This window comes from Microtus oregoni, unplaced genomic scaffold, assembly GCF_018167655.1.
Source record: "Microtus oregoni isolate MIOR12 unplaced genomic scaffold, Mior012 000002F_ref0000024, whole genome shotgun sequence".
Classification (NCBI taxonomy): domain Eukaryota; kingdom Metazoa; phylum Chordata; class Mammalia; order Rodentia; family Cricetidae; genus Microtus; species Microtus oregoni.
Window position 1 is genome coordinate 58785114 of NW_024543061.1, and position 23626 is coordinate 58808739.

The 23626-nt window shown below is 44.7% G+C and overlaps 2 protein-coding genes across 6 annotated transcripts; one reads left to right on the forward strand and one right to left on the reverse strand.

The window, feature by feature from the left end:
• The first annotated feature begins 1385 nt into the window (after window positions 1–1385).
• On the forward strand, window positions 1386–23383 carry Hnrnpf (heterogeneous nuclear ribonucleoprotein F). Of its 5 annotated transcripts, none has more exons than XM_041634654.1 (4): window positions 1386–1451; window positions 14795–14925; window positions 16610–16668; window positions 21467–23383. In XM_041634654.1, exon 4 carries the CDS (start codon window positions 21516–21518, stop codon window positions 22761–22763), a length of 1248 nt encoding a protein of 415 aa, XP_041490588.1. In that variant the 5' UTR covers window positions 1386–1451; window positions 14795–14925; window positions 16610–16668; window positions 21467–21515; the 3' UTR covers window positions 22764–23383. The 5 variants fall into 5 exon arrangements, with proteins under 5 accessions (XP_041490588.1, XP_041490573.1, XP_041490598.1 ...); XM_041634639.1 differs by lacking the exon at window positions 1386–1451 and adding an exon at window positions 1458–1821; XM_041634664.1 differs by lacking the exon at window positions 1386–1451 and adding an exon at window positions 2428–2525.
• LOC121436199 (proline-rich protein 2-like) lies at window positions 1757–2946 on the reverse strand. Its single transcript, XM_041635935.1, has 2 exons — window positions 2805–2946; window positions 1757–2319 (listed from the first exon to the last, which is right to left on the reverse strand). The coding sequence occupies exons 1-2, from the start codon at window positions 2944–2946 to the stop codon at window positions 1757–1759; spliced, it is 705 nt and encodes a 234-aa protein (XP_041491869.1).
• Window positions 23384–23626: the final 243 nt, after the last annotated feature.

Here is a 23626-nt window from a genome sequence, read left to right on the forward strand (position 1 = left end):
ATTCATCATGATGACACAAACAAACAAAGTAATAAACACACTAAACTAATATGAAAACAGTGGGAGTGCTTACGAGTTGAAATGTCTGGCTCTGAAAGTCTGATAATCTAAGTTTGATCCTTGGAGCTCACATAAAGGTAAATACAAAACCAGCCCACGAAAAGAAAAGTTGCCCCTGACCTCCACAAGGGTGGAAGGCACTTGCCCCTTCCTCCACCCATAGTAATAAACTTTAAAAATCAATTAACAAAAACAGCCCCCAAAGCAGGGTGATGTCTCAGCAGATAAAGGCACTTGCTGCTATCAAGGATTCTCCTCTGACTTTCAGGCCAGGAAGGTGATACAGTCGACTTCTCCACACTAAATATCTTAACGTCCTCTCCAGCACAAAAAAGCATCAGAGGTGGGGGGTATAGTTTGGTAAAACTTGTGGTAAGTACAAGGTCCTGGGTTTCATGCTCAATATACAAGCAAGAATACGTATTTTAACTTTTGTAGGATCTGTTTTCTGTCATTTGGCCTCTAGTTTTCTTTTTGGACAGTTTCTCTCCTGAAAGTTAGTTGTTTTTTTTTTTTTTTTTCTGGAGTCAGTCTGGTATGTTGTTTTATGAACTTTTCTTTTCATCATTATCGTTCACTTATAACCTGAGCCCATGCTGAACAGCCCTGTAATTTCTCCAGTGTTTGAGGCAGCGGCTGCTGACCATGCCGCCTGGGCACCCTCCGTGCAGAGATTACCAGCGCGTGTCCTCACGCCCGCCTAGGAGGCTCTGGAGGCTTTAAAAATAATCTTCAGCTTTGCCCGTATCGTGACATCTCACGAAAAGTCCTCCCAAATTATTACACATCAAGAAAATCTGCCCCTGCACTCCAGGAAGTGCTGACAATCTGAAACTTGAAACGCCAACGCTGGGGGCTTTGAGAAACTTCAGACAAATCCCTCCAGACTGTCCCTCTGAGACGCCCTTAGGCGGTCTTTCTCTTTACGTAAGGCACGACGCTAGTTTTCCGCTCGCACGCGGTTATTGAAGCCTTTGGGCTCACGTTTCAGGGTGCGGAGACGCGCGTGTACTACTCAGCGTCCTCCCAGAGCCCTCAGCTCGTGAGGTTCTCCAAGGTCCCCCCTCCAGCTTCTCCCCCCCCCCCCACTCCCCCGCCTTCATCCACCCCTCCCCCCTTTTCTCTTCTTCCCCCCCCCCCCTCCCCCGCTGGGCTCCCCGAACGTGTGCGCCTGCGCTGTCGCCGTCCTTTCCTGGATTCAGAGGTGGGCCCACACCCTCGACCCCGCCCCTCGCCGGGCTGGCCAATCCCGGGCTCGGATCTGGGTTCGTCAGAATGGCGCCGTGGCGGGCCGGTGCCCGGATGTCCGCTGCTTGAGGCTCCGCCCCGCCGCGGTCTTGCATCCTTCCGGCTTCGTCGTGGAAGGAGGACTGCGCCTCGTCTTCCTGAAGGTGGGGTTCAGGGGAAGGCCAGCCCGCGGTCACGCCGGCTGTGGGAAGGGAAAGTGGGCTCCCCTGGCTACTGTTTCCGGGTGCTCGGGGCGTGGGTCGAGCGGGGAGCGGACCGGGGATCAGGAGGGCTTCCGGGGGCGCCGCAGGCGTCGGCAGGCGGGAGTTGAGAAGCAGGCCGGCCGCGCGGCGGACTCGCTCCGTGGAGGCCTCGCCGCGAGCCCGCGTCTGGGGGTTTCCATGGTGATAGTAAACAAGCCTCAACTGCCTCAGCTACAACTGCCAAGTCCCCGGGGTTCCACCCTCCTCTAGGTGCTCTGAGGGCCGGCGAGGTTCCGGATGTGAGTGGGAGCGTGGAGACGAGGAGCCCGAGGTGAGGGCCGCCAACCGGGTGGGTTGGCGCCCGGGCCCTTGGGGCGGTGTACCGCGGGCGCGGGGCTCGGCTTCAGGAAGGAAAGGTCCGCGGTGGAAGCCGCACGCCCGGGGCCGTGCGAAAACCGCCCCGGGGGCCGGGACCGCGTGGCCGAGGTTTGGGGTCCGGAGCGATGGCCGAAGTTGAGAGTGTGTGGCGGCCCGGCTTGGGGGCATTCCCGACGGGTCCGGCCGCGTGGCTGAGGCTGGCGGCCGGCCGGTGGAGTGGGGGAACGGGATCGGAAGTCTGCAGTCACCCCGGGCGGGCTACGACCGCGGGGATTGGCGCCCCTGACGCTGCCTCCGAGGCGCACGGCAGAGAGGAACAGCGGCTTTCGCCGAGAGCTATGCCCGCAGGCGCTGCTCGGACGCGGGCGGCCGTGGGGCAGGGCGGAGCGTTTCTCTCCCGGGGCGGGACGCGCTTGGCGGTCCCCGGGCTTGCCGGGACGCTGGTCGCGGTCTTGAGAAAGGAAAGAGCCGGCTCACGTGGCTGGAGGCGCCCGTAGTTTCACAAGACTCGGAGGAGGGACGACTCCGCCCACGCCCGGCCCGGCAGCGCCGCCGGCCCCTTCCTTCTCGTGGCGGCCAGGCTGTCGATCCGGGCTCTCGGAGGTGGCGTGTCGGCGTCTGGGGGTGGTGGCGGTGCTGGAATCTTTTCCTAGGGAGGTTAGTCGGCCGTCGCCTCCAGTTCTCTGTACTTTTGGATGTGTTTGTGGAGCTTTACGGTTCTGTTGAAACTTGCGGTGGGCCTGGCCTGCCTGGCCCTCCCTGCCGCGCGCTCTCCGGAGCGTTCCCGAGATGGCCGGACGCTGGTCTCAGCCGTCCCGCACGTACCCGCGAGGTAGCCCCACGTGCCCGAAAACACCAGTCGGGGCACCCTCGGCGACCTTTCCTGACCCTGCCAGCCGGGGCACGGACGAATGGGCCTCATTTATTATTTTTTACCTGCTACAACTACTTGCGAGCCGTCGCCTGCGATGGGGACTGCGGAGTGGTTGGCGACCTCGCTGCGCCGGAAGCCGCCTGGCGGCTCTGCGGAGTCAGCTCCGTAGCTCGGGCGGCGTGGCTTTGAATGCTCGGACCTCATAGAACAGAGAGAGCTTTTTCGGTCTATTTGCGTATGTATGTGAGCGAGGGTGTTAGAGGTAAGAGGGCACTTTGAGAGACGGTTTTCCAGAGTATGGGTCCCAGGGATCGAACTGAGGTCCTCATTTTTGGCAGCTCGAAGCCATATCAAGGTGGTGTTTGATTTTATTTAGGTAAATAGCTCGAATCCCTTTCAAGTGTGGTGGGTTTTTTTTTTTTTTGGTGGTTGTTTGCTTGTTTTTCATTTTGGTTTTTCGAAACGTTTTATCTTAGTACTGGCTGTCCGAGAACTCACAGCAGTTCAGGCTGGGCCCGAACTCAGAAAGCCGGTCTGCTGAGTGTTGGGTTTAAAGGCGTGCGTTACCGTGCCCGGCGATACCGGAGAGTTTTAAAATAAAAGTTAGATATCTTAGAATTGTTACTACTTTAGTGAAGTCTTTTATAAGAAAGTTTCTTTTGTGTGTGCTGCCAAGTAGAGGTCAGGGAAAAAGAGGGGCCAGTCAGTTCCATGTTGTGTGTTTAGAGATTATGGACTCAGGTCCATCCTTTCTGAGAACAAACGTCTTTAAACCACTGAACAATCTTGAAGTACCTTTTAATAGTTGTTTTAAGAGTTCTTACTAAAATATCTCAGATTATTCGGTAGATATAAATAGGTCAGTGAAGTAACGTGTTTAGTGCTAATTTTTTACATTTTTTTCATTTTAAAGTAGAAACTTTGTTTCTAGTGAACGTTGAGAGATTTGTAGTTTATTATTTTGTATACCTAGAGTTTTTTCTTAATAGATGATATCGTTGTTCCTGGTTGTCTTGGAACTATGCAGAACAGGCTAGCCTTGAATTCAGAGATTGCCTTCTAGTTTAGATTCCCCCCCCACCGTTTTCCTATAACAGCCTGGCTGTACTAACTCACTTTGTAGACCAGGATGTAGAACTCTCAGAGATCTGTCTGCCTCTGCCTACCACGTGCTGGAATTAAAGGTTGTTCCAGCATGGCCGACTCTTGACTACTTTTTAACAATATTCTTGCTCTGCCTGGCTTGAACTTTTGATCTTCCTGCCTTTTTTCTGTTTCCCCAAAGCTGTGATCATAGGCAAACACCACCGTCTCTGAAGAACTAAAAAGTATTTTTCCTTTTTTTTCCTTTTTTGCTTTTAAACCTTTTTTGAGTGTTGGGTGGGATGTTGGGCCTGGGAAGCATTTTGTAGTCACTGAAGATGACCTTGATTTCCTGATCACCCCGCGCTTTAGATTGATTGCTTTACAGGAACACCACACCCAATAATAGGTACTGGGCATGGTAGGTAAGCACCCCATGCCCACTGAATCACAGCCCCTGTCCTATTGTGTTTTTTGTAGTTAACTAACTTCTGTTTTTATCTAGATTCTTTCATTATATGTGTATGTATCTTTGGGGGGCAAAGTTCAAGACACATAGGAAAAGCTTGGGTGCCTTGACTCTAAAATAAAGTAATAGAAAAATGTTTTTGAGATAGGGTCTCACTATTTAGTTTGTCTGGCATGGAGCTCACTGTATAAATGAGGCTAGCCTCCAACAAATCTATCTGCTTCTGCCTCCAGAGTGCTGTGGATTGCTGGGGTGAAAGGTGGTGGTAACAAGATTTCAGTAAAACTTTTGACTAAGTTTGGGTGCTGATGGTGCACTCCTCACTTGGGAGAAAGAGGCAAACTAATCTCGAAGAGTTCTGAGGATAGCCTGGTTTACACAGAAAAACAAATTAAAAAGCAAACACCATTGATTAAAATAGAAATGGTTTAAAAGAAAGTCCTAGGTAAGTAGACTTCTGCTATGTTGCTAAAGCTACTGATACTAAAGACTGAAAAGAGTTCAGTGACATTTTGCCACACTAATGCAGGCACAGCATGAAATGCTTAAAAAGGTCTTTCTGATTGTGAATTTGTCAGAGCTGTGAAGTTTCTCTGCATAGCTTTAGAGTCTGCAGTCCAGGCTGGGCTCGAACTCAGAAATCCGCCTGCCTAGCCTCTTCCATTATCTCCCTGCTGAGCCTGGCCTGGAACACAGATTCACCTGCCTCCCCCTCCCTAGTACTGGGATTAAAGGCGTGTGCCACGACTGCCTGGTTAATGATAATCTTGTTTTTTTTTTTTTTTTTTTTTTGGTTTTTCGAGACAGGGTTTCTCTGGTTTTGGAGCCTGTCCTGGAACTAGCTCCTGTAGACCAGGCTGGCCTTGAACTCAGAGATCCGCCTGCCTCTGCCTCCCAAGTGCTGGGATTAAAGGCGTGCGCCACCATCGCCCGGCGATAATCTTGTTCTTAAGACTGTAAGAAATCACTCACTAGAGACACAATTGGTATTGGGACTTAGGTCTGACAGGAACTGCCTTTTATTACTAAGGGTTCCTGTCTCCACCATTTGTATTAATGGAGGGTTCTTCGCAGAGGAAGAATTAAACTCAGTTTAAGACCACCATACTTTATTTTGCCTCAAAATTAACAAAGATTTGTTGCTGGAGATTATAACTGGGGCCTTTTATTGTAACGAACAGAATTAATTTTCCATAAAAAATTAACTCACTTGGGTGAGTGGGTGTGGGCAGATGCTACCAGGAACATGCCAAGGTCAGAGGACGACGGCTTTGATTTCCTTAGCTGCTGGTGGATTCTGGGATGAATGGAACTGAAGTCATCAGGCTTTTAGCAGATGCTTTTATCCTCCTTTTCACTTGGAAATTTTGTTTGTTTTTGAGACTTGGACTACATTGAAGCCAGGACTGTTCTGTAGTTGACTCTGTAGACCAGACTGGCCTCAAACATCATCCTGCTTCTGCCTCTTGAATGCTGGGATTAAAGGCGTGTGTCATCATGCCCTGTACTGTTATTTTGTGTTTTAGTGAATAAAGCTGGCTTGGATTTCAGAGAGTAAAACAGCTGCACTGAGGTGCCTTACAGACTAGGCAGGGCTAACATACCTTTAATCCCAGTAACCACAGTAGTTTGCCATAGAAACCAGAAGGTAGTGGTGCACGCCTTTAATCCCAGCCCTCAACAGGAATATAAAACGGGAGGAGAAAGCTCTTTTACACAGTCACAGTCTGAGATCCCTGGAGGTAGGATCATCATTTCAGACAGAGGTAGAGGTAAGAGCCAGTAGCTTGGTTGTTTTGCTTTTCTGACCTTCAGGTTGAACCCCAATTTCTGTCTCTGCATTTTTATATTAGTCGTGCTACAATGCCAAGACTCCTTTTCAATTTTTACAAGAGCAATATTGCCCTATATCCCAGGCTGACTTCAAACTGAGGACTCCTGCTTCAGATTCTCAATGCTGAGATTGTGAGCAGGCTACCACATACAGCTTCAAATACTGTCCAGCAGACAAGTTTGAGTCAAGCCGAACAAGACACTATCTCATTTGGTAAGTAGACAGTGTCTTAGCAATCTCACAAATTACTTTTCACTCCAAATCTGGCACCGATAGAAGTTCATTGCAAGCCAGAGTGATTTTTCTTTTTTAATCTCAGCTCTTTGTTTTTCCTATAAATTGGTAGTTACCTTTGCATGTTACTATTTATTGGGACTGTGGTCCAAACAGAGGCACTCTCTAATGGTTAGTGTTCTATGTTCTGTAAAGCTGTGTTTCATGGGGTGAGTGTGCCTCCATGCTAGGGAGTGAGGGTTGAGAGATACATGACTGGGTAGCCCAGTAAATCCTACCTGTCAGGTGCTGGCATCAAAATATAGTAAGATTATTACAGCCTTTTTGACAGAGTTTGTCTATATAGCCCTAGCTGTTTTGAAACTAGCTCCTGTAGACCAGGCTGGACTTGAACTCACAGTGCTGGTTTTAAAGGCATGTGCCACCATCACCTGGCTTTCATTAGTCTTGGTGTTAATGTTTAGATTCTTAAATTAGTGGGAGCCCTGTAGACTTGTGTCTAGTTATTTCTTGACATACCATCAGTTTAAGACATACATTTTAAATTGTTAGCATGTGTTTGCATATTCATGGTTTCATTATGTTTTGTTTTTTGTGGGGTGGGTTGCAAGACAGGGTTTCACTGTAGTTTTAGAGCCTGCCCTTGAACTCGCTCTTGTAGACCAGGCTGGCCTCGAACTCAAAAAAATCCTTCCTGCCTCTGCCTTCAAAGTGCTGGGATTAAAGGTGTTGTGCCACCACCAACCGGCATCTCATTATGTTTTCAAATGTGTTTATTTTTCATACTCTTTAGATTCTTCTACTTGCACCTTTTCCCTCCTATTCCTTCTTTTTCTTTCTTTTTTTTTTTTTTGTTGTTTTTCGAGACAGGATTTCTCTGGCTTTGGAGCCTGTCCTGGAACTAGCTCTGTAGACCAGGCTGGTCTCGAACTCACAGAGATCCGCCTGCCTCTGCTTCCCGAGTGCTGGGATTAAAGGCATGTGCCACCATCGCCCGGCCCCTCCTATTCCTTCTTGTGTTGCATGTGTACCTGTATATTTGTGATGTTTCAATGAGTTATTAGGTTGTTCATACTGTTCTGAGTGCGGGAACAGCATAGCATTATAAATAAAACATTTTAAGAATTGGGTCTTAGTTTGTACTTTGTCTCTAGTTGTAATGGTTCCTGTCTATCTGTATCTGTCTATTTTCTTGTCTTTCGTTCTTTCTTTCTTGATTTTTCAAGACAGGGTTTCTCTGTGTAGCTTTGGAGCCTGTCCTGGAACTCTCTATCCAGATCTTGAACTCACAGAGATCACATGCCTCTGTTTCCAGAGTGCTGGGATTAAAGGTGTATGCCGCCACCACCTGGTTAGTTGGCTTTGAACTCGGGTTTTTTTTCCCATTTTGGAGTCTGCCTTCCTAACTGAAATTAGTTTGTAAAACTAAATTTTGAAAATGGAAAGGTAGTTTGGGCTGATTAAATGTACTTTAATTATAGAGTATATAGCCTTGGGCTAGAAGGTTGTTTTGATTTGTTTGCTTTTGGTTTTTCAAGACAGGGTTTCTCTATGTGACCCTGGCTGTCCTGGAACTTGCTCTGTAGAGCAGGCTGGACTCAAATTCAAAGAGATCCCCTGCCCCTGCCTCTGCCTCCCAAGTGAGTGATTAAAGGTGTGTGCTACCACCACACAGCAGGAGGTTTGTTATTTTAAGCCTGAAGACACAAATCACTAGGTCCCATGCTTGTCTAAGAATCAAACATTTAGGAAGTGGGCAATGGAGAAGGATGCGGACTAGAGTTTGTCAGCCTAGGATTCAAGAGATTCTCTTGAGCCAATCTTAGAGCCAGGTGTTTCTAGGCCTTTAATCTACTTGTAAGGCAGAGGCCATTGAATCTTCTGAGTTTGAAGGCAGGGAAGATGTTTGAAATACTGAATTACTGGTTGTCTTTTGGAGGCTAGATGTCTTTTGAGCTGAAGGTGTATTCAGTGTAACTCAGACCAAACAAACGAAAATTTATCTCAGAAGGAAAAAAGACAAAAGTGGTGGCAAGAAATGAGATAGGGAAAGGAAGATTTTTTTTTTGGCTTAGCAGATTTGATTCTGTGGTGTTCACAATATTAAAAAACAATTTAGGTATAATGTTGCTAAAAGTTGTTAGAAAACTGATTTCCAGAACTTTACCATTGTCAGTTCCAATGTCATCATATTGCCCCCACCCCAACAGGGTTTCTCTAGCTTTGGAGCCTGTCCTGGAAGTAGCTCTTGCTGGCTTCAAACTCACAGAAATCCACCTGCCTCTGCCTCCCAAGTGCTGGGATTAAAGGCATGTGCCACCCCTGCCCAGCTAAGTTTAGGAAAACTACTGTCTTAGGTGTTAACTCATTTCAAAATTCAAGTGGAGGTAAGAGTAGCTTGCCTAGACCCCTATCTCTAAGTACAGATTAGCCTGACTTAAGGATAAAAATTCAGGGACTGGAAAGATGGTGCACTTGAAGAGCTTTTGTTGCTGTTGCACAGAACCCAGGTTGAATTCTCAACAACCCTGAGATGTTATGCAACCACTTTTTCAAGGGGATCAGATGTCCTCTTCAGACCTACATACATCAAGTTATACATGCAGTACCTATATCAATCCTGTAGGTAAAATACTCAAGACTAACAATCTTTAAAGGGCTCTTTATTTTATTTATTTATTTATTTATTTATTTTTGGATTTTTCGAGACAGGATTTCTCCGTAGCTTTTTGGTTCCTGTCCTGGAACTAGCTCTTGTAGACCAGGTTGGCCTCGAACTCACAGAGATCCGCCTGCTTCTGCCTCCTGAGTGCTGGGATTAAAGGCGTGTGCCACCACCGCCTGGCCCTAAAAGAGCTTTTTAAAGACCTATGTAAAGTTCTTACATAGTACCCTAGTTCAAGTCCGAGCACACATAAGCTGGCTAACAGCTGTCTGTAGGAATATATGTGGTGCATATAAAACCTCTTACACATGAAATAATTTTCATTTTTAGTTTCTCAAGAAAGGATATTTCTGTGTAGCTCTGACTGTCCTGGAACTAACTCTAGATCAGCTGGCCTTGAATTCAACAGTCCCTCTGTTTTTGCTCCCTTACCACCACCTGGTAATTTTTTTAAATCGTTAAAAAAATTTATCCAGGCAATGGCAGTGCATGCCTTTGATCCTAACACTCACTCAGGAGGCAGAGACAGGTAGATCGCTGAGTTTGAGGCCAGCCTGGTCTACAGATCAATTATGGGGACAGAGGAAACCCCGCCTAGAAAAAACAAAAAAAAAAACCTAAACAATGTTTAAATACTAGGAAATTTTGAATCCATAATGGCGCATCTGTAAATGCTAGTGTTTTGTATTTTCCCCTTGATAAAATAGTTTGGTGTTTGTTTCAGGGAATGTTTATTAAAATAGTTAAGGCATTTATTCCTGAAACTGCCTACATTTGAGGTGTGGTAATTTGTCCCTGGGTGGTAAAGCCACTCTTAGGCACATTTATGTTTCTCAGCTCTGTTCTTCATTTTCCCCTCCAGAGTAGTGATTGTGGTTGAGTTTGCAGTAGCATATTTGGGCTCCTGTAGCCAGTTACATGAGACCTGGTTTATCTTTCTGTGGCCTTAGGAACCACCCATCCTTTCGTAAGTGCTGTGGAAGGTCTCTTAGACTTGGGGCTCACGCCATAGGTATTGTGAGCCTGCTTAGTTCTGTGACTGACCATTTTAGAAAGTTTCTCTTTCAGGGAAGTTAACAGGGCTGGTAATCTGGGGAGTATACCATCTATTTAGCTGTAGTTTGAGCAGAATTTACACATTACATACTCATATTTCTCACTTAATTATGAGAGGTACCTGCTAATTCAAATGATGGAATTTTCTACTCAATTGATGACAGTCTAGTAGTAGCAATACAGTTCATAAACATAACTAAAATTCATAATTTTATTTTCTGTTGTTTTCCATTTTTACCTTAGCTATCTTTTGTTTTTCCTGAGACAGGGTTTTTCTCTCTGTAGCTTTGCAGCCTGGCCTGGAACTACCTCCTGTAGACCAGGCTGGCCTCAAACTCCGCCTGCCTCAGCCTCCCAAGTGCTGGGATTAAAGGTTTTGCAGCACCACCGCTGGTGCTATCTTATCTTAATACTTGACATAAGAAGAATAACAATCAATTGCCAATTGTGGTGTGCACGCCTGTACTATCATTTGGGGATAAGTTGGAAGATGTTTTTTCTCCCTCAGGTAAGCATTAGCTACATAACAAGATTGAGGCCTGTAGTATATGAAACCTGTTCTGTAGGGTCAGTATAACTAACTGTTCTAGGCTTAGTACAAATTTGTCCTTTGGTTAATTTTAGTACTAGTAGTTAAATGTATTGTTGGATTTGGCATGCAGTATATATCATTGGTATCTGTTCTAGCACTTTAACATTTTTTTTCGTAATTTTTAAGTGAGTTCATGACATGAAGAAATGATTAAAAAGTTGAATCGAGCTTGGTGGTGGCGGCACACGCCTTTAATCCAAGCATTGGGAGGCAGAGGCAGGCTGGTTTGAGGCCATCCTGGTCTACAAGAGCTGGTCTAGGACAGGCTCCAAAGCTACAGAGAAAACCTGTCTCGGGGAAAAAAAATTGAACTAAAAATAATTTAGGACTGAGGGTTTTCTTCAGTGATTGAGAGCACTTACCTGGCATATACAAGGCTTTGGACGTGATTCCTTAGCACAGGGAAATAAAGCCAAAAAATTAATGGCTCTGTTAATATTATGGTGTTGCTCTTGGGAGGAAGAGCTAGGGCTGCCACAACTTCTAGGCAACCTTAGACTATTCAAGGGAGATCTCTTCTCAAGCAAAACAAAAATATTAGACTAACTCACTACCTGGAAAGTTTGAGGACAAGGAGGGCTTTACATAGTAGTATCCTTTTCTATTTTTGGTTTTTTTTATATTATTTATTATGTATACAATATTCTATGTGTGTATGCCTGCAGGCCAGAAGAGGGCACCAGACCCCATTACAGATGGTTGTGAGCCACCATGTGGTTGCTGGGAATTGAACTCAGGACCTTTGGAAGAGCAGGCAATGGTCTTAACCCCTGAGCCATCTCTCCAGCCCCATCTTTTTGGGTTTTTGAAACGGGGTTTCTTTATAGTTCCTGGCTGTCCTGGAACTTAGTCTAGGGCAGGCTGGCCTCTTTATAACTACTTACATTTATTGATGGACTTCTTAGTTGATTTCCTATTCAACTCCTGTGTCATCCCAGGAAGGCAGAACTTCCATTTTGTAAATTTTTGACATTGCAAGCATTTATTATTTTTGAGACAGACAGGGTCCTGCTGAACAGGAACTTGATATGTAAACCAAGCTGGCCTCCCAACTGCTGGGGTTAAAAATGTGCCACCATACCATCTTTTCAAAGTCCCCCCCCTTGTGTTTTTTTTTTTTTTGGTCAAGACAGTGTCTCTGTAGCTTTGGAGCCTGTCTTGGAACTAGCTCTTGTAGACCAGGCTGGACATGAACTCACAGATCCACCTGACTCTGTCTCCAAGAGCTGGAATTAAAGGTGTGCACCACTACCGCCTGGCTTTAAAAAAGTTTTAAGACAGTTTCATGTAGCCGAGGCTGATTTCCAAGTTGAATGGTGTATGACCTGGATCTCCTTAACCGATTGCTTCTACTAAGCAAGTGCTGGAATTACAGGTGTGAGCCACTGTTCTGTCTAGTATCTTTATACTGCCTGTATACGGTATTTTTTGATTAATAGGATTCTGAGTTAAGTGAATTTTATGTATTATGTATCACTTAATCATTTCACATTCTCTGGCCCTCATAACAATTTTTTACTTACCCTCTTGTCTCCAGTATGTTTTCTTTCTTTTTTTGTTCTTGGCCTTAGGACAGTGTTTGTAGCGCGGGCTGGTTTCAGGTCCAGGGTTGCCTTGAATTCATCTCCTGCATTACTGCATTAATAAGCCTTGTGAAAAACTGGAATTATAGATATGTACCCCTATGGAGGTGGTGGTAGAAGAAATAGGAGGTTTAGAACCATTCTGTGCTACAGACCTTGTCCCAAATGGGTTTTTCATCTTTATGGAAACAGTTGACTCCCTGTTGGCTTTAGGATATAAAATGCCATATAGTCTCATGTAGTTCCCAAACTTAGACTTCTGTGTAGCCGAGGCAGGCTTGATGCTACCAAACCCAAAACCTTGCTTATAAATAAATACCTCAAATACGAGAATTCAGTTCAAGTATAGAGAAGGCCTAAAAAGCCCCAAGTCCTAGGTTCCATCCCCACAACAAATGAAACCCAGAATGGTGACTTGTAGCCAGGAATATAGTTCCTTGTAGCCAGGAACTACAAAGAAACCCTGTTTATATGACATAGAGTTTTCATTAAAATCCTTTCCTCAACTTCCTAAATGTTGGTGTAAAGGTGCTGTTGTCTATGATCCCAACACCTTTATTTTGGAATATCCATAGATACATACAAAGAGAAATTGTGCTCAGTGTTCATTTGTATCAAGATTTAAAATTTAGAGGTGGAAAAAAATTAGCTGAGTTGTTCTGGTGCTTAACGTGCTCAGTCCTGGCTTTAATGCACAGCAATGCCATAAAACCAGCTATAGTGGAGCACAAACTAAGCATTCAAGAGGATGGGATAGGAGGATTGACAAAAAGCTCAGCAAATCACAAGTTACTGAGGGTAAGCACCATATTGAGTTGGAAATTAGTCACCAGCCCTGCCACCCAAAATCAAATACATCCCATTCATACTTTGCTACCCTTTTAAGTCTTAGGGTGGTTAAGTCCTACCTTGTCTTTTTAGAGCTGTTACTACAACCTTGGCTATTTCTTACTGTATCTTGTCCTTTTAGTCCCGAACGGTGGTTATTTCTGTAAAATTTCCTTCTGTAAAGTTAATTCAAGCAATCAGAGTCTAAGCAAAAAAGCCTAAGAATTTAATTTGCAGCCATCACCTGCTTCAGTTAATAATAGCCCTACTTGTTTCATGTTTCTTTTTTCTTTTGGGACATTCTGTAAGTTTCCTCATTTTTTTTTTACAAGAAGTAACCTTAGTAACAATTTTAAAGTTTATTTATTGCGTGTATATGATTGGCGTGTTTGCCTCTACACGGGTGCTTAGGTCAGGACAACTTCAAGTCCTTTCGCTGTGTGGGTCCTGTGAATAGAACTCAGGTGTCAGGCTTGGAAGGCCTTTCCTCATCTCACTGGGCCCTCGAAAATATACGGTGGTGGTAGCTCACTGTTTTAATCCTAAAGGCATTCTAGGCAGAGGCAGAGAGTTCGAGGCCAGTGTGATACAGTCAGGGCATTTGTACAGAAACCCTGTTGGGGAGCGGGTGAATAAAGTCCTTGAAATATCCAGTCACTGCTTTGAATTTAAAATAACATTTTTGGGATTGCCTGTTGGATAAGGGGTTTAGGAATTGATTTTTAAAAATTTGTGCTTTTAACAGGTTACTAGTAGTTACTGGGGAATCAAACTTGAGGTGTCAGCCATTCGGGGTTAGGGCACTTTTTCCGATTGCTGGTATTAAAGGTGTGCGCCACCACTGCCTGCCGGTGGAGTTGTTTTTTAAAGTTATGCTTCAGCATTGGAAATATCTGAGTTCATGGTCAAATGAAGAAAACAAGTATTGCATGTCGGCAGGTTTCCATTCTGTAGTATCCAGTTCGAGGTGATTGGGTTTTACTTGACAGACTTTTCCGCTTCTGTGCTGTCGTTCTCCCCCTCCCCCTACAGCGGGTAATTTGGACCTTGCCCAGGCGGCTACTTCGCTGCTTTACCGAGAACTGGCGAGAAGTCTTCCCCTTTCCTTTCCCTCCTTCCCCCATTTCCGGCGCTGGCCAATCGCACGGTTCGCGGGCCACACCTGCAGGCACGCTTTTCCCATTGGTGACTTATTGGCGGGCCGGCAGGGCACTTCCTTCTCTGCACCCCGTGACCCGAGTCCGACCGCCGCTGTTGATCACGCGGTTTCTGCTTCACGAACTCCGGACCTGAACGCCCGTCCTCGGCGTGGTGAGCCTCGCTAGGCGTCCGAGCCTTCAGGTTACCGGTCGCGAACTCGACCTGGCCACCTGAAAGTTTTCCCGCTTCGATCCCTTCTACTCTCTCCGGCCTGCGCGAGTTCCTACTCCAGCCTTCCCCTCCCCCACCTCACCCCGCCCGGGAGGCTCAGGAGCCTCCCATCCCCCGCCCCGCCCCCTCCCGGAAGCTCCCGCCCGAGCCCGCGCAGGCCCCGGGGCGGACCTTCCTGCCCGGCCGGCGCTCTGAGCGCGGCGCGGACGACTGCCGGTGCAGGCCGCGAAGCAGCGTCACCTTGCCCTCGGCCCTGCTTCCCGCCAAAACGCGCGACTCTAGGGGCTCCGCTCCGGCAGAAAGCGTTTGCCCCTGGTCATTTGAACTTCCATTTCAGGTTGAGAACAAAAAGAAGATGCACCTGGACTTTCCCCGGACCTCTCTGCGTTTTTAAAGCGTCGGGTGGAGTTGGGGTTCGTAAGCCGCGTTGCTTATTGAAAGTAGAAGTCACTTCTGCCTTCCTCCGTGGTAAGTTCTAGAGCAGAAAAGGCAGGAGCGTGGTGCTTTTAGCCGCGGCTCTCGTGGTTTTAAGAGTAGAACTTTCTGAGTAAGGACCTCCCAGGACGCGCTCCCGGCGCTCCGGAGGTTAAAACTCGTTTACAAAATGGAGGGCGAGGGCGGGCTCCCAGAGAAAACTCCGGCGACTTCCTGGAACTCGAAGATGCGTAGAGGAGGAGGGTGTAGTTTTGCTCCCTCTAAGCGGGCCCTGAACAAAAGAACTAGGTGGGTGGTGCTTGAACCGCCCTGTTTGTTCGGCCGATAAATTTAACTAGTCCAGGATTCAAAGGGCGCACCTCCTTTATCTTCCCTGGATCTACCTGAAGGCAGTGAAAATCCAGTCTAACCAGTATCACCGAGTGGGTAGCGTGTTAGAAAAGCAGAGTTTCGGCCTGCATTTCTTAAATTTTAGTTCATTTTCACTAGTTCTCAAGAGCGAATGGTAAGCCTTGGCTGGCTACAGTATTAGGTGCTAGCTATCTCAAATAGTTCCAGTAGCGTGCCCTACAATTAAATCTGAGTTTCTGGGTGTACGAACATTACTTTTAATGAGATCCAGCTTTCCATCTGCTCTTTCCTGGGCATATCTCCACAGTTGACATTCTCAGGTCTCGCGCAGTGGGTTAATACAGGTCTGGCTGCCAGCTGCTTGCCCTACGTCTCCAGAAACGCCTCAGGTTTTATATACCACTGCGAAAGTAGAAGACTGGAGTAAAAGGGCAGGAATATGGATAATTTTTTTTTAAATGAAAACCTGGTTACTAGAGTATTGGAAACTACTTTGAATCAGGTTTCTAACAGTTACCCTTATGTAATCACAGGAACTGTGAGACAAGGTGAGGGGGTCCTGTAGTTTAAGAGGGCAGGAAAGACGAACTTTTCCAAAATGGAAAATGTAGATTAATCAGATAATTTTTGTAAAAAATTACTTGATGAATGAGTGCTCTGCCTGCGTGTCCGACTTTGTGCCAGAAGAGGGCATCAGATCCTACTCCATGTTTGAGCCACCATGTGATTGCTAGTAATTGAACCCAGGACCTGAAAGAGCAACCAGTGCTCTTAAACCCAGATCATTTCTCCTCCCATTATCAGCGAATTCATAGGATTCAGCTCCTGTTCTCTTTCTTTTGGGGACAACTTGACAAATGGATATTTGTGGCTGTTAGTGAAAAGCACATGTCTATATTCTCCACCATGAAAAATTGATCAAATCAAACCCCAAGTTTATGTAAATTTACAAAAGAAAAAATATGTGGGAGGGTCTTGGGTGTTTCAGACTCCCCTCCCCCAGACGAAATTCTCAACTGTCAGACTTGAATAGCATTGCCTCTGTGAAAGGGTTGCTGGCACTGAAGTTTGTCAGAAAGTTCCACCTTCGCTAGCTCTCTGTCCTCTTTCATTTAGATTTTTTCACTACACTTAACTCTGCAGATAATTTATTACTAGCTCTCTGCCAAGCAAATGGGTTGTTTGCTGATGTCCTCTACACAATGAAAAGATAACACAACATGGAAACCTGTTGGTCCTGGGGCTTGCAAAGATTAGCTTTCTCTGAGCCCAGCTCTAGGAGTTTCCCTCTGTAATGATAATACGTGGATTCTGAGGCCATGAGACCAATCTTGGGTTTTGTGTTTGTTTTGTTTTGTTTTTAAAGGAAAACTTGTACCTTCCATAAGTGTTTACTACAGAAGGCACCTGTGGTGGTTCTTTAAGGTAAGCTATTAAAAATAAGTCAATGTACATCATAATAAGCAAGGGAGACAAAACTGTTAGTTTTAACTGTTCAATGAGTTTTATTGCTTTTAAGTCCAGCAATTGGGAGGCAGAGGCAGGTGGATCTCTTGAATTCTGAGGCCAGCCTGGTCTACGGAGCCAGTTCTAGGACAGCCACGGCTATACAGAGAAGCCTTGGGAAAAAAGAAGTTCTGCCTAATAGAAAGAGTGATTTCTTGCCCTGTTGCCTGAACTCTTACAAACTTATCTGCATCTAAAGTAATTCTTCTGTGTTTTTTTGTTCTTGCTTTGTGCATGTCTTCAGTTTTGACTAAGCTGCTCTGCAGTTTGAAGGAAAGGTGTTGACCCCAAGTGGCCAGCTAATCCCTTGGTAATCTTTGGCTTGCTGTGGTTGTTCCCAGTCTGCTAAGGATGAGGACACTGGACAACAAAAACACTCTGTCTTAAGGGGGTTACATGTGGCTTTGAAGATATCTTTTAAACCACAGTAGAGGGTGTTAGGAAAGGGTAGATGCAAATCAGGTTGTGGAGAATAGGAAAAGGTTTTGGAGCGGTATTGTAGCTTAGACCTGGAGGATTATCAGGATTTAGCTAGACAAGGTTAGGCAGAGGATATTTGGAGGGAGTATTAATTCCTATATGTGTCAAATTGTCGAAGGAACAGAGCGGGGAAATTTATAGGCATCAAGGAGGAGAAAAGGAAATGATACAAGCTAGGTAAGAAAGTCATTATGAATGTCTGTAGAACCTGAAGATTCTATTCACAATCTTTGTTCTAATAACCATCGAGAAATACGGCTTAGAAGTGGGGCATTGAAATGATTGGGTTGCAGTTGTGCTTAGAGGAAGTTAAGGATTGCGTTAGGTTAGCAGGGAATGGGTTCTTAGCAACTAGGAATATGGGAAATTGAAGAAGGCTATGTGGTGGTTACAGGGCTGTAATTTAGCTACTGGGAAGTAGTGAGGCAAAAGGACAAGACTCCGTAGACATTACATTGAAAGGTTTAAGAGCTTGGAGATGTATGTAGTGGAGAAATTGCCTGTCATGTGCAAGGTCCTGGTTCAGTCCCCAGTCAGTACCCCAGAAAAGGAAATACTTTGGTCTGAGTATAGTGCTATGGGAAACCTTTGGACTGGTACTTCAAGCTCACCATGATTCGATTCAGGAGTCTTTAGCTTAATGGTGTGATGAAAAGGTAGTTTTAGTTCTTCATTATAAGAAGGCTATGTGTTATGACTTTGCCCAATTGTAGCTAATGGAAATGTTCTGATCATATTTAAGAAAGCCTAGTAGAGACTATGAATTTTGGGTAGAGTGTTAGTTTGAGATGGAGTTTCAGCCCTGTCTGTTCTGGAACTAGTTCTATAGACCAGGCTGGCCTTGAACTCACAGACCCACCTGCCTCTTCCAATGGCTGAGATTAAAGGTGTGCATACCACCAGGATGTACATATTAAGTGTATATTTTGTTTAAGGTAGTTTCAGTTTTTGGTGGGCTTATTGGGATGTGAACATTTTTAATTTACTTAATTTGTGTACATTGATGTTTGCTTTCATGTATGTCTGTGAGGGTGTCAGGTACCAAGGAACAGAATAGACAGTTGTAGGCGCTAAGACTTGAATCCAGGTCCTAGAAGAGCTGCTAGTGCTTTTAACCACTGAGTCATCTCTCCAGCTCCAAATGTAAACATTTTTATAAGATCAATTGCATACTACTAGAATAGGGCTGGGCATGGTGAACATATTATGATCAACTAGAAGCGTGAAGGTTAGCCTGAGCTAGATGTAAAGTCCTAGAAAAACTGTCTCCAAAAAAAGAGTAGAATTCAGGAGGGCTGGAGTCCTGTGTGAGAATGAGTTGGGTCCTCAAGACAGCTGGTTGGATCTGAGGATATCTTTATAGAGATTAGTTTCTAGAGTTTTTTTTGTAGAAACAAGAGTTGGATGTTCATTGGAGGATTGTGTGTGGCAATTAAAGCTGTAGATTTTTTAGTCTGCAGTCAAAGATCAGTGAGCCTGGCCACATGTGACCGTGGATAAATAAATCCTAAAGAGGATTTCCAGGAAGGAATGTTTAAATTCTGTGAAGATGGCAGATGAAGGCTTTTCTTTTTCTTGGACAGATGCTTCGGCTAGAAAGAACGTGGCTATTTTAACCACTGGAAGCAAAGGAGACAATAGAGGGGCCTTGGTTTTACAGAAAAAGGGAAATCAAGTATTAGCTAGAGAAAGCTGATCAGAGAAGGTCAGCTTTCTGATAATGGGTTAGTGCAAGGAGGGAGTGCTCAGTGAATGTGAAAGACTTATCTAGGTTGGGCCCCAGGCAGAGCTGCTATAGTTACAGATAATTCCTTGTTTTTATAAGTTTCTTAGAAATTTCTGTGGTTTTGCTTTAGTTGGTTTCCTGATCCTAACAGAAGTAGAGTTTGAAGTTGCCTGGGCAAGTCAGTCAACTAGTAGTTTTGTAGATGTGGTTGTCCATACCCGCTTTTTCCTTCTCTCTCCTCTCTTTCTCTCCAGCCTAGTGTATGTAGTACAGATAATGCTGACCTTTGAACTTCTCATTCCACTGCTTTCCATATTCTGGGATTACAGGCATTGGACTCTCATTTTGAGTTTATCACATTGTGAGTTTCACAAACCATGCCATCTCTCATTGAGTGTACTAACCTCCAATTTGGGGTCTTTTTGTCCTGGTTCTTTCAAGATTATTCCACTATTTCCAGCTATGCATGTAGTTAGTATTTGAGGCCTAATAGATAAAACATTAAAGGCAGCTTTGCTACAGAGACTGATAGATTAAGGAAGGTGGGTTGAGGAATGCTCCTGCCCTCTAGTGGGTAGCATTTAGAGTTGCACTCATATACAGGACTCAGGTCTGCTTTTGAAAATAAATGGACTGAGAAAAAAAGAAAATAAATGGACTCTTAAATATCTGAAATCCATGAGAAACTAGTCCACTCCGGTAGGGTGGATGAACTTAAATCTGGAAACACCACATTTTCCCATAAAGGTATGATCGGATGTTGGTTCCTGAAAAAACAGGAACAATAACTGTCCTAGCTTTGAAAATGGAATTACGGTGGAATTACAGTTACTCCAACATAAACACATGTACCCTGATTCCTAGTATACAAGTAAAGTCTGCTAGAACTTGATTATAGCAACATTACAGGGATTTTAGGTGAGGCTTTTACGGTGTGATACCTAGCATGTGCCTGCACCTTTTAATTAAACTTGCATGTTTATATAACATGAGAGATATACAGGCTATTCTTGTCTTTATGCCATTTTCTGTCTATAATCAATTTCACTCAAGAGTAGTCAATAAGTTTTCCCAATGTTAAGTAGCGGTGCCGTTATTACCACCTAACTGTTGTTGACAGAATGGCATTCCAATCTGGTATAGACACAAGTAAGTGGAATTTTGGGCAGTATTTTAAAGTTACTGACAAAACAGGTCGATGGTCTTATTTCCTTCTTAATCCTGTAGTTGAATATGTGTGAGACATATTCGTGTCTAGGTGTGGTGATAACTAGGTAGCCAGAGCTTATCGTGAACTTGATCTTTCCTTGTCTTCACTTTAAATTTGGTTACAGGTGTGTACTAGCTTGCTTTGTCTGGCTCTTTTCTTTTCCCTCCCGTCCTCCCTCTCCCCCCCTTTCTCTTTAAATCTAATCTCTTAATGTTTTGAGACAGACTGTGACAATGTAGCCTGGCTGGCCTGGGATTTGCTATATCTACTTGCCTCTTGTTTCCTAGGTTCTGGGATTAAAAGTATGTGCCATCACCCTGGGCCTGGCTCTTTTATTTATTCATTTGTTTATTTGTTTGTTTGTTTATTCCAAGTGTTAGGTGAGTGCACGTAGAGGTCAGAAGTCAAGTCTATCCACTAAAGGGTGGGGGCTATCTTGGTGAGCAAACTTGGTAATCCGGTTTGACAAGGAATACTCTCATCTTGCTATCCCCTCATTGTTTTTTAGACATTCTCATGTGGGCATGTAACGTGGTAATAGTTGAGGATGACCAGAACTATTACCTGATCTATTGGTTTCTACCTGCTATATTTGTCCGTGCACTAAAAAACTCATTTACAGTTGTGATGGTGGTACACACCTTTATTCTTGGATCTGGAGGCAGAGGCAGTTGGATTTGAGACCAAACATGGTCTTCAGAGTGAGTTTCATTCAGCACAGCCAGGGATACACAGAAAAGTTCTGTCTTGAAAAATAGGAACAAAACTCACTTACATTGGTTATGGTCTCAGCCTTTGTGGTGATGGGTCTTTGTTTTGATGTTGAGTTAAACTGCATATATACTAGGCAAGGGGTTGGTTACAGTGCTATAACCCACCTTGGTTTTTTGCTTACTTGCTTTATCTTTATAATTGTGATAGCACAGAACACCTGTGTCTCATATATATATTGGCCTACCATATGGATCAAACAGGCCACCTTTGGAGTTTTATTTTTTTAAAAGATGGGACTTAATTAGGCTTCAGCCCCAATCTGGCCTAGAATTTAGACTTTTGGTCCAGCTTTCTTTTTGAGTGGGAATCTCAGTCATGTAAACCAGATTGAAATGGAACTCAGAAAACTACCTGTCTCCTCAGTATTGGGATTAAAGGTGTATACTGCCATAGCTGTTAACTATTCATTATGGTTTGTTTTCTTTTACTCATCCTTCTGTCTGAATTAGAAAAAAACAGTATTTAATGAACCTTACTATGCATTTTAAATGAAAGTCGTATAAAGTAGGTTTTTTTTTTTCTTTCAGCTACCAAAAATTGCCCAAGCTTGTGTGACATCAACCCTGTCAAGTGTCCATGATGCTGGGCCCTGAGGGAGGTGAAGGCTATGTGGTCAAACTCCGTGGCCTACCCTGGTCCTGCTCAATTGAGGACGTACAAAACTTCCTCTCCGACTGCACAATTCATGATGGGGTTGCAGGTGTTCATTTCATTTATACTAGAGAAGGCAGGCAGAGTGGTGAGGCTTTTGTTGAACTTGAGTCAGAAGATGATGTAAAATTGGCTCTGAAAAAAGACAGGGAAAGCATGGGACACCGATATATTGAGGTGTTCAAGTCACACAGAACCGAGATGGATTGGGTGTTGAAGCACAGTGGTCCAAACAGCGCCGACAGTGCCAATGATGGCTTTGTGAGGCTTCGGGGACTCCCGTTTGGATGCACAAAGGAAGAAATTGTTCAGTTCTTCTCAGGGTTGGAAATCGTGCCAAACGGGATCACATTACCTGTGGACCCGGAGGGCAAGATTACAGGGGAGGCCTTCGTTCAGTTTGCCTCACAAGAGTTAGCTGAGAAAGCTCTAGGGAAGCACAAGGAGAGAATAGGGCACAGGTATATCGAGGTGTTCAAGAGCAGTCAGGAGGAAGTTAGGTCATACTCAGATCCACCTCTGAAGTTCATGTCTGTGCAGAGGCCTGGGCCCTATGACCGGCCTGGCACAGCCCGGAGGTACATTGGCATTGTAAAACAGGCAGGCTTGGATAGGATGAGGTCTGGTGCCTATAGTGCAGGCTATGGGGGCTATGAAGAATACAGTGGCCTCAGTGATGGCTATGGCTTCACCACTGACCTGTTTGGGAGAGACCTCAGCTACTGTCTCTCAGGAATGTATGACCACAGATACGGAGACAGCGAGTTCACAGTGCAGAGCACCACCGGCCACTGCGTCCACATGAGAGGGCTGCCCTACAAAGCAACGGAGAACGACATTTACAACTTCTTCTCTCCACTCAACCCTGTAAGAGTTCATATTGAGATTGGTCCTGATGGAAGAGTGACGGGAGAAGCTGATGTTGAGTTTGCCACCCATGAAGAAGCAGTGGCAGCTATGTCGAAGGACAGGGCCAACATGCAGCACAGATACATAGAACTCTTCCTGAATTCAACAACAGGGGCTAGCAACGGGGCTTATAGCAGCCAGGTGATGCAGGGCATGGGAGTGTCAGCTGCCCAGGCCACTTATAGTGGCCTGGAGAGCCAGTCAGTGAGTGGCTGTTACGGGGCCGGCTACAGCGGTCAGAACAGCATGGGTGGATATGATTAGTGTTGTAGAAGCGTTTTGAGTTATTTCAATCAAAAATTTCACAGGCAGCCAATAAGCAGTCAAGAGCAGTTTATAACTCTAGAGGAAGCTGGGGGACCCACTTTGCACCATGAGTTTGTGAAAATCTGGATTAAAAAATTACCTCTTCAGTGTTTCTCATGCAAACTTTTCTTCTAGCATGTAATATTGAGTAAACTAAAACTATTTTCTTCCGCTTTTCTCAATTAACATTTTTGGTAGTATACTTAAGAGTGATGTTATCTGAGTTAAGTAGTTTTAAGTATGTTGAGTGGATCTTTAAGCACACCACAGTGAACACACTGGGGGACATGTACTTTTCTGGCGAACTCAAAGGTGCTAGATCCCTGATGCAAAGAGAAGCATTTCTCATGTTCATTCTAGTTTATATTTTCATTTAAATCTTTAGGTTAAGTTTAAGCTTTTTAAAAGTTAGTTTTGAGAATTGAGACACAATACTAATACTGTAGGAATTGGTGAGGCCTTGACTTAAAGCTTTCTTTGTACTGTGATTTCCTTTTGGGTGTATTTTGCTAAGTGAAACTTGTTAAATTTTTTGTTAACTAAATTTTTTTCTTAAAATAAAGACTTTTTCACAATGACTGGCACAGCTTATCTACTCAGCGAAAGGCAGTAAACTGGGTGTTGGAAAAGGATTTATAAACCCTTACTATCTTCCAGAGCAGATTTGAAAATAGGGGTGTTAGTTTGGTGGGGTTATCAGCATTTAGGAGAATGAAGCAGACAAATCGCCATGAGATTAAGGCCATCTTGTTTTATATAGTTCTTGGCTGGGTAGAGATTGACAGTTGGGTGCTCACGGTCCTAAGTTGAAAAGTAGTATG

Coding starts and splice junctions, on each gene's coding strand:
- LOC121436199 (XM_041635935.1), bottom strand. CDS start 2,946: ATGAGGTCCGAGCATTCAAAGCCACGCCGCCCGAGCTACGGAGCTGAC. Junction 2,320..2,804: donor CTCGCAAGTAGTTGTAGCAG/GTAAAAAATAAT, acceptor TCCTTTCTCAAG/ACCGCGACCAGCGTCCCGGC.
- Hnrnpf (XM_041634654.1), top strand. CDS start 21,516: ATGATGCTGGGCCCTGAGGGAGGTGAAGGCTATGTGGTCAAACTCCGT.